The sequence below is a fragment of the Arachis duranensis genome, chromosome 6, assembly GCF_000817695.3.
Source record: "Arachis duranensis cultivar V14167 chromosome 6, aradu.V14167.gnm2.J7QH, whole genome shotgun sequence".
Lineage (NCBI taxonomy): Eukaryota > Viridiplantae > Streptophyta > Magnoliopsida > Fabales > Fabaceae > Arachis > Arachis duranensis.
This window is the reverse complement of record NC_029777.3, coordinates 87,299,732-87,312,250: the sequence shown is the minus strand read 5'-3', so window position 1 is coordinate 87,312,250 and position 12,519 is coordinate 87,299,732. Positions and strand designations below refer to the sequence as shown.

Below are 12,519 nucleotides of genomic sequence, written 5' to 3'. Positions count from 1 at the left end.
CAACGGCGGACATCCCGGCCCTGAAATCCTCTCACAGAAGTGAGGCAGCTGATGCTCTTCCACCACCTCCTATTGTACGGTTGACGATTTGGGCTAATGGCAGAACGGGGCAGAACAGGGTAAGTATCACTTTAAATTTTCTATATTTTCTAATTATTGAATTGTTGAAAGTGTCTGATTATTGATTATAGTTTAGTGAATTTAGTGGATTTATGAATGTTGATTCTTGATTTTTACCTATTGTTCATTGATTGTTGACATTTGGTGTTGTTTAAATTAATTGTTGATGGATAGAGTTTGTGGCGCATTCTGTTTATAGATGAAAGTCTATCAAAATTTTGATAAAAATCTCTATATATTATGGTTATTTGCTTATGAAGTTTTAATTTATATTGCCATATTGGTTTGTTTGTGGATTGTTGATAGGTTTGCGCTAAACAACAATGCATGTACTCAAGAGATGATTAACGTCATCAAGCTGATGTACGACCATCCCTGGCCCAACTATAAGAAGATCTCCTCTGAGACTAGAGAGCAATAGTTTTCGAAGTAGACGGTAATTAATATCTTTTTAGTTTCAAACCTTCTTAGCTAGTTTATATCTTCTATTTTGATTAACTAATTTTAAAGTTTCTTTGTGCGGCTGCACTTTATATGGGACGCTGAGCACGAGAAGATATATGACCATCGAATGGGTTGATAGCTGTAGAAGATGTTGGAGGATTTTTGTGAGGAGCAGGACCACCTTGCGATCTGGTTTTGCCCAGAAATAAAGAAGGCTCTGTCAGTTTATTGGGAGACCGATGAGGGGTTCAGGCATCAGCGTCTCACAAACAGAGCTAACAGGGCATCGGCCAGGTATCCAAACATACCGGTGGCTCAGCGACCTTCATGAAGACTAAGGCCAGACTGGTATGTAGTTTCTTTAATTTTGTTATTAACTTAGTTATATTCTTTTACATATCATTACTAGGCATCCTAATCATATTGTTTCAATGCAACATGTGTAGTCGAAGTCGTTGGATCGCGAGGTGACATTGGCGGAGACATTCAAGTACACCCACACGTTGAAGGAAAACAAAGCGAGATTTGCTGATCAGCGGTCTCAGGATCATTATGTAAGTAAACATACATCTGATCTTCTGATATAAAATTAGAGATTAACTGTATAGTTGACGTACTAACATAATAACATGTGTTACACAGGAGTCCTACACGCAGAGACTAGAGGTCATAACTCAGCAATCACAGAAAAGTAAGGAGGATGCCGATGGCTCTGCTGCTTTAGTCGTTGATCCCGATGTGGTTTGGCATGAAACCACCTCAATGCCATACAAGAACTGCATATACAGTTTGGGGTCATTCTTGGCTAGCAGCCTTCGCACTCCACGTTGAGGACATTGTCCGCCTCTGCCACCAGTCGAGCCGTTGACCCCGAGGAAGGCATTGATTTGAGGCTGCAGGTGCAGGAGCTCACTCATAGCCTTCACCAGCAGACTTAGGAGCTGAACGATTATCGGGAGAGGTATCAGGAGATCCTCACACGCATGACAGACACGGATGGCCTCAGGCTGGAGTGGAGGGAGTAGCTGGAGCGACTTCAGCAGATGGAGGCTCAGATGCACATCACTAGCATCATCCCTGCTAGTAGCAGTGGTCCTGCTGATGGCACACATACATCATTGCTTTCTGCGCCTCCTCATCAGGGCCACGGGAACGAACAATGACGACGACGAAGATCCTAAATCTTTAGTGATTAATGCTTCATTTTATTGTTTTATTGTATTTATTTGATTTACTTGACTTTTAATTTATTTGAATATTTGATAATTTATTTTAAATAATAGGTTTCTATTATTTATAAATTAACCATTAATTGTGTGAAAAATAAATTTAAATAAAAAAATTAAAATTGACCATTTATTTCAAAAAAAATTTAAAAAAATTGACATTATTGTCGGATTTACCGAAGGAATAATCTGACGGTAATAGTGCAGAAAACAACATATTGTGGCGCCAAATTACCGTCGAAAAAATTCGCCAGTAACCAAATAGTTTTTCGAGCAGGTAATCCGTTATAGAATCCGACAGTAAATATTTACCGGCGAGATTTATACCACCTAATTCCTACGGACAGTAACTTAATTACCGACAAATTTCATACGTTCTTTCGACAAAAAATTTGATGATACTCAGTATTTTTCTTGTAGTGGTCATGCAGCCTTTCTCCTTGCGTCACTGCTCGGCTTTTCCATTATCCGTGGTGAACAATTTGTTCTACATTCCTCTTCGTCTCTCGACAGTTGCCACTCGGTCATCGTCTTCTGCCAGTCGCCACTACATCATCGTCGCTGATTCTCTAGAGTCTCGCCACTCCATCATTGTCGCTCATCACTCGCGCACTCCATCATCATCTCTCGCTACTCCATCATCGTCTCTGACTCTCTCGCCTCTCTAGTTACTAGCCGCTTCAGTCACCACACTTTACATCTTCAGTTTTTCAGCTTCTCGAGTCTCTTTGTCCCTATTGTCTACTGGGCGTTGCACCCTCTTCTTCAACCAATAACTTATCAATTGATAATAAATCAATAAACTAGTCATTTAACCAATTCAGTTCTGACAACTATAATTTTATCGCATATATAGTTAAACCGGGATGAAATTTGTAATACATTAATTTCTCTAAAACAAACCATAAAATTTAAGTAGTCAATTTCATTTTCTTAACCTCTCATAATTTTAAAAATTTTGATTCAATTTGGATGATTATAAATAGAATGAAAAGCAGTCCACCTATGAAAACAACTTTTAGTATCATCATCATAATCATCATAATCAAATACAAGAGCAACACCAAATTTTCTTTGGAATGATGTCATCTTCTTCATCTAATAATAATAATAATAATACAGAAACAAAAATTTCGGAGCTTATGATTTGGGTGAATTAGATCAAGTCTATATATACTTTGTCTCTATATATTGACAAAATTTTTTGAATTTATCATTATTTTTTAGTATATTTCTCTTTGTTTTCATAAAAAAAAAAGATAAATATGTGATGCATCAATAAAATTATTAAGAAAAACGACAAAGAGAGATTTACTTAAAAAAAACTATTAAAATATGTTAAATTTTTTTTATATATTTTTATTTTGTGTCATGAAATCTGAAATATTTTTTTGTTAAATTGGGATAATATTTAATGTTAAAAGTCTAGACTAAAAAGTTATTCTCCTCTTAAAATATGACCGTGCAAATTATTCTTTTTTGTTTTATCCTTTATTCTATTTTTATAAGACAAAAATAAAATATCTCTTATATAATTATTTTAACAGATACGACAACATCTAAGATTCAATCTATTTTAGTGATTAAATTCAAAAGATTTAAAAGGTGGTTTTGGATTCAATTTTTTTTAGACTATTAACAATCTTCGTATTAATTAGCAATTTTTATTATGAACAATTAACAATAGAGAATTAAAAATGATGGAGAGGTTGTACTATCTCACAAAGAATCGTTTGAGTTTTTAGTAAAGACATCAGTATTATCTTTCCTAAAAATAGACAATAATTTAGTAGTACTCATTTTTATATGAAGAAAAAAATTTGAACTCGTATCTTCATAATATATATTTCGACTCTTTTTACTTATAAGAAATTTATTTAGAAAAATATACATTTTTTTAATTTTACTACTTTATTTCGAACCTTAGCCAATTTAGTTTAGGATTCTACTTAACTAACCTTAGCCAAGATTCACTTAATGACACATATATTTGATATAATTAAGTCAGATGTACATTAAAATCAATTATTAAAATTAGTTATTATAGTAGAATATATATTAAAAATATATATTAAAAAGAATTAAATTATATATAAAAAATTTTTTGGAATTAATAATTTTTAGTATTTTTGGTTATTATTTGACCAACATAAACACTAAATCATTGTTTTATTAATTTATATATGTAAATTTTGAAAAATATAGGTGTAAATTGTATTGATTTATGAATGTAAACTGTATTAATTTATATGTGCAAAATTTTAATAAATATAAATATAAATTATATATTTTTTGAGTACAAAATATTTATAAATATAAGTGTAAATTATTACGAACTAAATACTGACAAAAAATGATAATATTTACTGGTGGTGATATAATATTACTCTTACACATATACAAATACATGCTGACTAATTCTAATAGTTTATTTTAGTGTGCAAATAATATATTTGTATCCGATATATCATGCGTGATGCGTTTGTTGTTGGTGGTAATACCATCCTCTCGTCACCATTAACGAAACCCTTTGTTTCCTCTTTGTTTATAGATTCTTCAACCAATCTCATGTTTTTTATAATCCCTCATATGGGATTGTCCTTGTCATGTTTTTTAATTGATAGAGAAAGACAATTAGTTTCTTCAATCAATTCTTTTATTATTACATGATGAAATTTGCAATAACTTTTTATATTTATTGGATGCCTTTATGAAAATTTCATAGTGGATCTCACGTCAGACAATAATGAAGATATGGAGAAACAGACACAAGTTTATTAAATTAAACAAATTACGCAAGCATAGTTTGGATAAATTGTATCATAAAGAAAATATTTCCATAGAAATAATTTTATATAAGAAATATTTTCAGGCCAAAATGAAAAGAAAATATGAAATCCTTCCTCTCTAGTAGTATTAATATTGTATTTTAATATATTGAAGAATTAATCTTGTAACCCACTACCACTAGTATTACAAACATTTATTAAGTAAATTTGTACACAATATATATTTTTTCCCTTTTTTGTTTGGAGAAGAGTCCAAAAGTTCAGTTTTCCTATTTTGATGCTTCAACTACTACTACTCAGGAAGTAAGGTTAAAAAAAAAAAGAAAGAAAGAAAGAAGAAGAATAAGGGAAAAATAAAAACACTTACTACTCAGCAATAAGGTAAATGGAGCCTTTATTATAACTTCCAAGGGGAATTTTTCTTCTCTTAACAAAATAAAACAGGTCCTTTCTAAATTTCTGTTACATTATTATACTTCTGATTTATAGTCACCAAAAATACTTCTGATTTATTGGTTTCTAATAAAATGATAATAGACTAGAGCTGCCTTTCTAAGTTAATAGAAAGTGATTTCTTTTTCGAGTTTCGAAAGTAATAATAAATCCCTTCAAGAATAATATAATTCTAATGCCATTTTATTTTCTATTATAAAGCTCATATTTTTAAATTAAAGACGTTTTTTTAGCCAACTTTAGTTTAAACCATCCAAATAGTACCCGATAATTTATATTGATAACAAAAATAATTTCAAAAGATACGAACAATAAATAAATTTTTGAAGAATTTAAAAATATTACAAAAATAACCAAAATATGATATTTTTAGAAGTGAAAAACGACTTTTATATTTAACAAATAACTTATTTATTTTATTCGAATTTTTATAAAAATATTTGGATAATTATATAAAAAATGCATAAAAAATTAGACTAAAATTCAATTTCTAGGATTTAAAAAAATAAACTTTTAAAACATTTTGTTCATTCAACCATTATCGTAAAATAGAATGAAGAAGAAGGCGTTAACAGATTATCGGCCCTCAATCCTAGACATTACATGGCCAATATTCGAACGCGGATGCAACATACTCAGAGACAAGTAGCTAAAATATTTAACCATTCAATCAAAACTAACCGTGAATGTGGATTATACAATTGAAGCCCACACTAGCTATTCTAACATATTACAAATTTAGCCATTGTACATATTATCCCGTATCAACTTTTTTTTTTTTTAAGTTGATTTTGTAATTTTTTCTTCTATTGTTTTGGTTAATTTTCGTTCCTTCACACTGAATTTTTGCTTATGCAATAAGAATTAGTATTTTGCCATTGTTGCTGCTCTATTATGGTTTATGACATTCTTAATTTGATACATAAAAATGTCGAGTTTTAGATTTTACTGATATTGAATTAGTAATTTAGTTTCTAGAAATTTATATTGATAAATTAATTAATTAATTTTGACATATATTTATTTAAATCATATCCTTGGTCTTATCACAGGACACAGTCACAAACACAATACACCCTGAGGGTTTAATTTAGATGATAAAAATAATAATAATAAATCGTGTATCAACTAATAAGCAAACATTCTTATTACATAAATACAATGCAAAATCTTTTAATCAAATTCATTAGTATTAAGTAAGGAAAAATCTCGACGGCACATATATTCGTCATTCTATACAAATAAAATTCTCAAATAATTATTACATAGGGAGAATGCTCGAATTCGATTGTTATCTTTCCATGTAAGATTACAATCAAGTAACAAACTGAATTTCAAACAGAAACAATCTAAAATCAATATTTCATTTCAAGTGGTTATATAATTAGATGCAGTTCTTATTTCCTTACTGTGAAACGTTTAGTAGTGTTAATTTTACTAGCAGAAAGTGAAAACGCAAAGAGAAGAGCAAGGAAAGAAACCAGCAGATATACAAATTAATCAAAACTGTGACAATGTTTTATGACTCATCAAAACTGGTACAACTGAAAAACGAAAAAAAGAAAGAATGCTATGAAATTTTCCTGAGTCAAGCATGGCTCAGCAACAGAACTTCGTCCCATCATCCAAAGTCAGACCGAGTTCCAAGCTGTTCATCCCTTAAACACAAAATCCCTTCCGAGTTCTGACACTTAAATGTACACAAATAGACCCCAAAACTTTGCTTCTCATCCAACCAACTCGGCGAGTTGCATTGTCAAATATGGATGCAGCAACTAAGACATACCAACCAGACACAGCTGCTGGTCCAAGAAAGACACTTTAATGCTTAAAAGGAACAGATTAGACCTCACCTGACATAGCAGCTACCCCCAAATGGCACAACTGCAATACCCAATGACTATAGACACGTGCATCTTTAAAGGTAACAAAACACAAAAACAATCAAATATTACTAGGTTGATATCGATAGGATCGACTGTAGTGCAAGCTGCTGCTGAGGCTGCAAGGATGACCAGGTCGAAGCGAGGGTATGAGGCGGCAAAGTTTGTTGAAGTTGCCTCAACAAATTGATTATCCTACTGGAAGTTTGTTCAGTAGCCAGATCGTTACCAGCGCATAGAATCTACATTACGAAAATGCATGCATTAGAAATGAAAAGGAAGTTGAACTAGAACTTAGCAGTACTAGTAACATTCAAGTAGCCATCATCAGCAGAATGGTTGTACCTCGGCAAAAACCGCAACTATTTTGGGAAGATATTGATTGTTTGGCCCTATGAGTTCTCTATCAGACCTGAAATTGAATGTAATAGTTTATCATCACATGAACATAGTTGGCAGCATATTAGGTAAACAGTCTAAGTCATCGCATTCTGCATTAAAACTCTACCTTTCAACCATTGAACAAAGTTGGTCATGCACAACCTTGGCCTCGATTAAATCGCCTTTAATAGGCAAGCAACTTAGCCAGGCAGGAACAACCTGCTACCAAGCAATAATCAAATGGATGTTAGAAACCAAAGGCACAAACTGATTGCTGCTCTAAACTTTTCTGCTAGCAATTTACTAATGAGTAAACTTAGAAACGATTTTACACTAACACTTTCAGGACCAAGTATCCAGAGCAAATGGTAAGAGATTGAAAACAGTGAATTATAAATTGCAAAATTTTTAGTGTCCAACATAACTAAACAAAGGGATTGTCTGCCAAAAAAAATCAATTGTTGGTAAAATTATGCTGATCATTTACCCAATGGGATTGTGCGATCATTTACCCAACAAAGTCACAAAGTTTCAGCAAAAGCTGAAACATGACACCTCTCGCCATACTATAAATCAACATGTGTGCACAACAAATAACAAGAACTTCAAAAGAAAAGGAGCATGAAGCACCAAATTTAAATCACCTGGGCTGCATTTATGCTATCGCGGTGGAACTGACATATTTTTCCAACAGCTGAAACAGCATTGTCATATGCCATTATGTTATCAGAATGCAGTGCATCTGGATGCCTTATAACAGCATCTAGCCTTGAGAGCGCCTCTGCAATGGAGCACAAAAATTGATCAAAACAATATACTAAAACGCAATTTACATTTTGGAGAGAGAGGGAGGGGGGCGGTCAGCAATTAACCTCCAACAAGGGGTTTGAAAACAGATCCGCCATACTCCGCACAAACACCAACCCCATAAACAGCTGCCTGGAAAAATAATTGATTTTGTGGAATCAGAAAGCCAATTATCTCAAATAAATAAAACCTAGATACAAATTCTAGTTAAAAGAAAGAACCTGCCGAACATCTGGATATTCATCATTGCAAGCCTCAAGTAAGAATGGAAGGTAGGAATCATAGTACCTGTATCCATAACATAAAGAGCTTTCAAAAACATAGAACACAACCATTATTCAAATACAGGTTTGTATTTTTCTCTAGGTAGGGTTAGCTACTTAAATCACACAATATGATTAATTCATATATCATGAACCATATCTATAGACAAGCTATTAAAAGTTAAAAGAAAGAAATCAAAACAAATGGAATAGAATAAGCGTTGTGCATGAAAATTAAGACAATAAACATAAAAATAATAAAAATAAAGGGGTTCTTACTTGAGAGCTGCCTCACGACAATGCTCAGCAACATCGTCAAATATACAAATGGCAATCCTCCTTTCCTCTGAAGTTTTATCTTTACCCTGATTATTATTAGCATTAAAAAATAGAATTTAAGTTGGAAAGTCAAAGTAAATATTGTATTCACAAACATGAGGAATATAGAGTAGTTGTATATAGCAACTTATCCTTGCAGCTGGTGACAATTTTACAGAAAATTCACTGGTAATTCAAAACAAAAAGAAAACAAAAACCCAAAATAAAAAAATGACTCCCCAGCCCAACCAAAAAGGGGATAAATTTTCCACCTAAGCATACAAGAAATTCAAAATCTTACAGATTTCTTTACACTCTTATAATTTTAAATATTTGAACCAACAACTTGTTAAGATGCTTCTAAGCACCACATTATTTAGGTGACACAGCTAATAAGAGTATTAATAGTATAAGCAGAAAAAGATTTTTCCAATATGATAAATTTTGCTTCAGAATGTAGTCTGCCATAAGGAAAGACTTCAATGAAACTATGGAAGACCAATGATGACAATATAGAACTTCTTTCAGGCAACAACAAAACTCGAGGACTCATTCCAGCAGCAAGATAAAATACAAAGTGAGGCAAGTGGAGAGTAACTTACAAACATGGGCGTTAGGTACGATGAAAGCTCATCGAAGAAAGGCAAGAAAGACCCTCTAAATGTCTTTATCAAAGTGCCCAAGCAATCACCAACCTAGAACAAAATGATACTCAATTTAAGAGGGAGGTAAACATACATGAAAAATATATTTATTCTGATGAGCCAATAATAATAATAATAATAATTTTGAATATATACTTGATCAAAAAGTTCTTCTTCTTGCTCATTTTCTTCTTTGAGTAGTTCTCTTTCCTCAGCATCAAAGTCCTCTTCCTTGGCCCTCTCTGCTCTTTCAAGTTTTCTTGACGAACTGGCTGTAATGACTTGTTTTATCTCATCAACAATGCTTCGTACTTGCTTTTCATCTAGATGTGGTCCAGAGACCTGTCAGACAAAAGTCCAAGTTATCTTGAGGATCAAACAGCTTACAGAAAATTGATAACCTGCATAAATAATATAAGTTATTTGACACCATAGATGAATGTCACAGACCTGTATGCATTCATTCAATGCATCCAACATGCTTGCACAAATTTCTACCTCTGGCTCCTGAAAGATAGATAAAAAATGCATCAATACAAGCACAAAAAAACCACTGATTCCACATCAATAACCTGAACAACAGGAGGACATTAACCTTGTGTAGAGCCTCCACCAAATTTGGTATTATATAATCAGACAGCTGTTTTATGTAGGTCTCATCACGACCTTGTGCTTGCCCTTTTTCTACAGCTGATTTTGCTGATGATAACAGTTCCGGCATAGCTATCAGGGAAAAATGATAACGGATAAGTGGGATTAAAAACATGAATTCAATAAGGGCTATCAAAAAAGACAAACAACCACTCTGTTACCTAAGGTTAGACAGCAAGCTGAAACTGGCATGATAAAATAAAAAAGGGAAAAAAAAGGACAACAAGCTAGCAGAACACCGGGATCTTAGATACTAAAAAAATTACCTGAAACTGCCGCCTTCCTAACTTCTTCATGGAAGTAAAATTTAAGAAGAGGAACCAATGTAAAAGCAACCTAGTAGATGATTAAGCAAAGTTAGCCCCTGACCAAAACATTATGATAATAGCAATTATGGGTATGGAGAGTTCCAATAAAATGTAAGAGAAAGTAAACCTGGTCAATCCAAGGAAAGAATCCTTCCTTCAACTCATCTGCATAGCAACAAAGCATGTTACAGGCTGTAGCCTTCTCCTCCAGGACACTTGTCTTAATTCCTATCCTTTTATCCCCAAGAGTGATTGTTTCAATGCTACAAATATTCAAGAAGGTGAACAAATCAATCAGTATAATCAATTTATCTTTCTTAGAACTGCATCCCAGCGATTCTCTTAAGTCTACTAGGTCCTATTTAAAATTAACAAATCTCCCCATGAATCACACATACTTGACACTTGACGGTGTCCTATCAAAATTTACTTTTCACTCGATCTGAATTTAAGCTGCTCTGTTGCCCTCCATGTGTTCCACAAACTAAGGTTGAAAACAATTCAACCATCAAAAGTATCAAAGTAAAAGGTCCAAAATGAAAAATATGAAAATATAAGCAGAATCTAAAATGTGAAACTCTTGTCAATGATAATGTCATGCAGATACAAACTAATAGTAGAAGCAATGGGCCACAGTCAAATTATCTCAAAAGATCTAAAGTCTAAACCATTTTAAAAGAACCACGCTATATGGAAACTCAAATGAAATACAGTGAGCTGAGTAGAAGAGTTAGAAACAGTTAAGTTGATTTGTTAGGCAGTTAAGAGCAAGTGTTAGCTAGGCATAATTCCCCTAATTAACTTAACCATGTAAAGACTCTTCTACCCTTTGCACAAGCTTGCTGAACAAGATTGCCCTCTATGTATATAAGCACAGACTTGGTGCTTTAGCAGTTAGTTATTCAGAATAACACTTCACACAACTCTCTCTGATTCAGTCTCTTTCCATCTCACTTTCTCTCTTCTCTCTCTTTCTGAAACACTATTATTATGGTATCAAGAGCTTCACATTTCAAAGCATGGATGCTCCTCCATTGGTAAATATATCATCACCAACAATTCCTCCTCCTCCTCCTCCTCTACCACGTCCTCTTCTAAATATCTCTCTGACTCAATGAATGGAACTATCTTCCCTACCGTCGACAAGTTCTATCGGCAATCAAAAGCAATTAGGACTTCAGCCTCATCGATTGGTGCGCTCTTCATCCTCTAAAATTTGTGCCACCAAAGGGTGCTTTGAACAACCGCATCTCAAGGAGTATGTACTTTGGGAAGAGGCACACCTCCATAGACACTAGATCTGAATCTGAACTTTGTCGCCGAAGGATGCTCTCAACAACAGCTCTCAACTTCATCGCCTCCATAGACACTAGATCTGAACCTTACTATGTGACTTAGGTAGAGGCACACTTCATGACTCACGAAGCTGAAGCTGAAGCTGAAGCCATGGGCAGAGGTCCTTTGTACCAGCGCTTCAAGCACATAGTACATCTCAAGCTGTCATGAATTCCAGAGGAGGATATGGTGGCTGTCATGGTGGTCGTTTTGGTGGTGGCAGGGACGCAATGGATGCTTCAACCTGTCTGCTCCACAATAAGCCAGGTCATTCCAACTTTAATTGCTAGCACAGGTTCGATCAGGATCTTCAACCCTCCTACCCTCCACCTCCACCATATTCCATTTTATGTCTATTGTTTCTCACACTCCTAATTACACTACTAATTTCCTACCAAATCATAGCTCTGCATATATCTCAATCATGCACCTACATCATCTTCATTTCCCCCGAATCAATCTCCCTCCTACACCACACATGCTCCTTCTAGGACTCCTCACTATTCTACTACCATAGCCACCTCTGAATCAGTTGTTACAGATTCTGCCTGGTATCTGAATTCTGAAGCTACATCTCATGTCACTCCGGAATACTCAAAACTAATGCATGCATCATCATATCATGGACCTCATCTCCTCCATGTCAGCAAAGGAACAAGGTCTGTCTATATCTCATTGGAAATTCCAACATTCACACACCTAAATATCCACTAAATTGAACAATCTTTTGCAAGTGCCACAAACAACTAAAACTTGATCAGTGTGAGTAAATTTGCTTTTGGATAATAATTATTTTTTCGAATTCTGGCATTGTGACAGTATATAAGCACAGATTCAGTGCTTCAGCAATTAGCGATTCAAAATGAACCCTTCAAACTACTCTCTTTGTTTCACTCT

General features: G+C 33.8%; 1 protein-coding gene across 1 annotated transcript in view; it reads right to left on the bottom strand.

The window, feature by feature from the left end:
* Nucleotides 1–6,504: 6,504 nt before the first annotated feature.
* LOC107494451 (uncharacterized) overlaps nucleotides 6,505–12,519 on the bottom strand; it is a 10,644-nt gene continuing 4,629 nt past the window's right edge. Inside the window, exons 8-20 of the mRNA XM_016115485.3 lie at nucleotides 10,415–10,550; nucleotides 10,246–10,315; nucleotides 9,924–10,051; nucleotides 9,779–9,835; nucleotides 9,485–9,670; nucleotides 9,287–9,379; nucleotides 8,646–8,731; nucleotides 8,325–8,391; nucleotides 8,169–8,235; nucleotides 7,941–8,077; nucleotides 7,424–7,515; nucleotides 7,261–7,327; nucleotides 6,505–7,157 (exon numbers count right to left, since the gene is read on the bottom strand). Of these exons, the coding sequence (XP_015970971.1) occupies nucleotides 6,987–7,157; nucleotides 7,261–7,327; nucleotides 7,424–7,515; nucleotides 7,941–8,077; nucleotides 8,169–8,235; nucleotides 8,325–8,391; nucleotides 8,646–8,731; nucleotides 9,287–9,379; nucleotides 9,485–9,670; nucleotides 9,779–9,835; nucleotides 9,924–10,051; nucleotides 10,246–10,315; nucleotides 10,415–10,550 (1,357 nt within the window). The 3' untranslated portion in view covers nucleotides 6,505–6,986. The remainder of the gene's footprint in view (nucleotides 7,158–7,260; nucleotides 7,328–7,423; nucleotides 7,516–7,940; nucleotides 8,078–8,168; nucleotides 8,236–8,324; nucleotides 8,392–8,645; nucleotides 8,732–9,286; nucleotides 9,380–9,484; nucleotides 9,671–9,778; nucleotides 9,836–9,923; nucleotides 10,052–10,245; nucleotides 10,316–10,414; nucleotides 10,551–12,519) is intronic.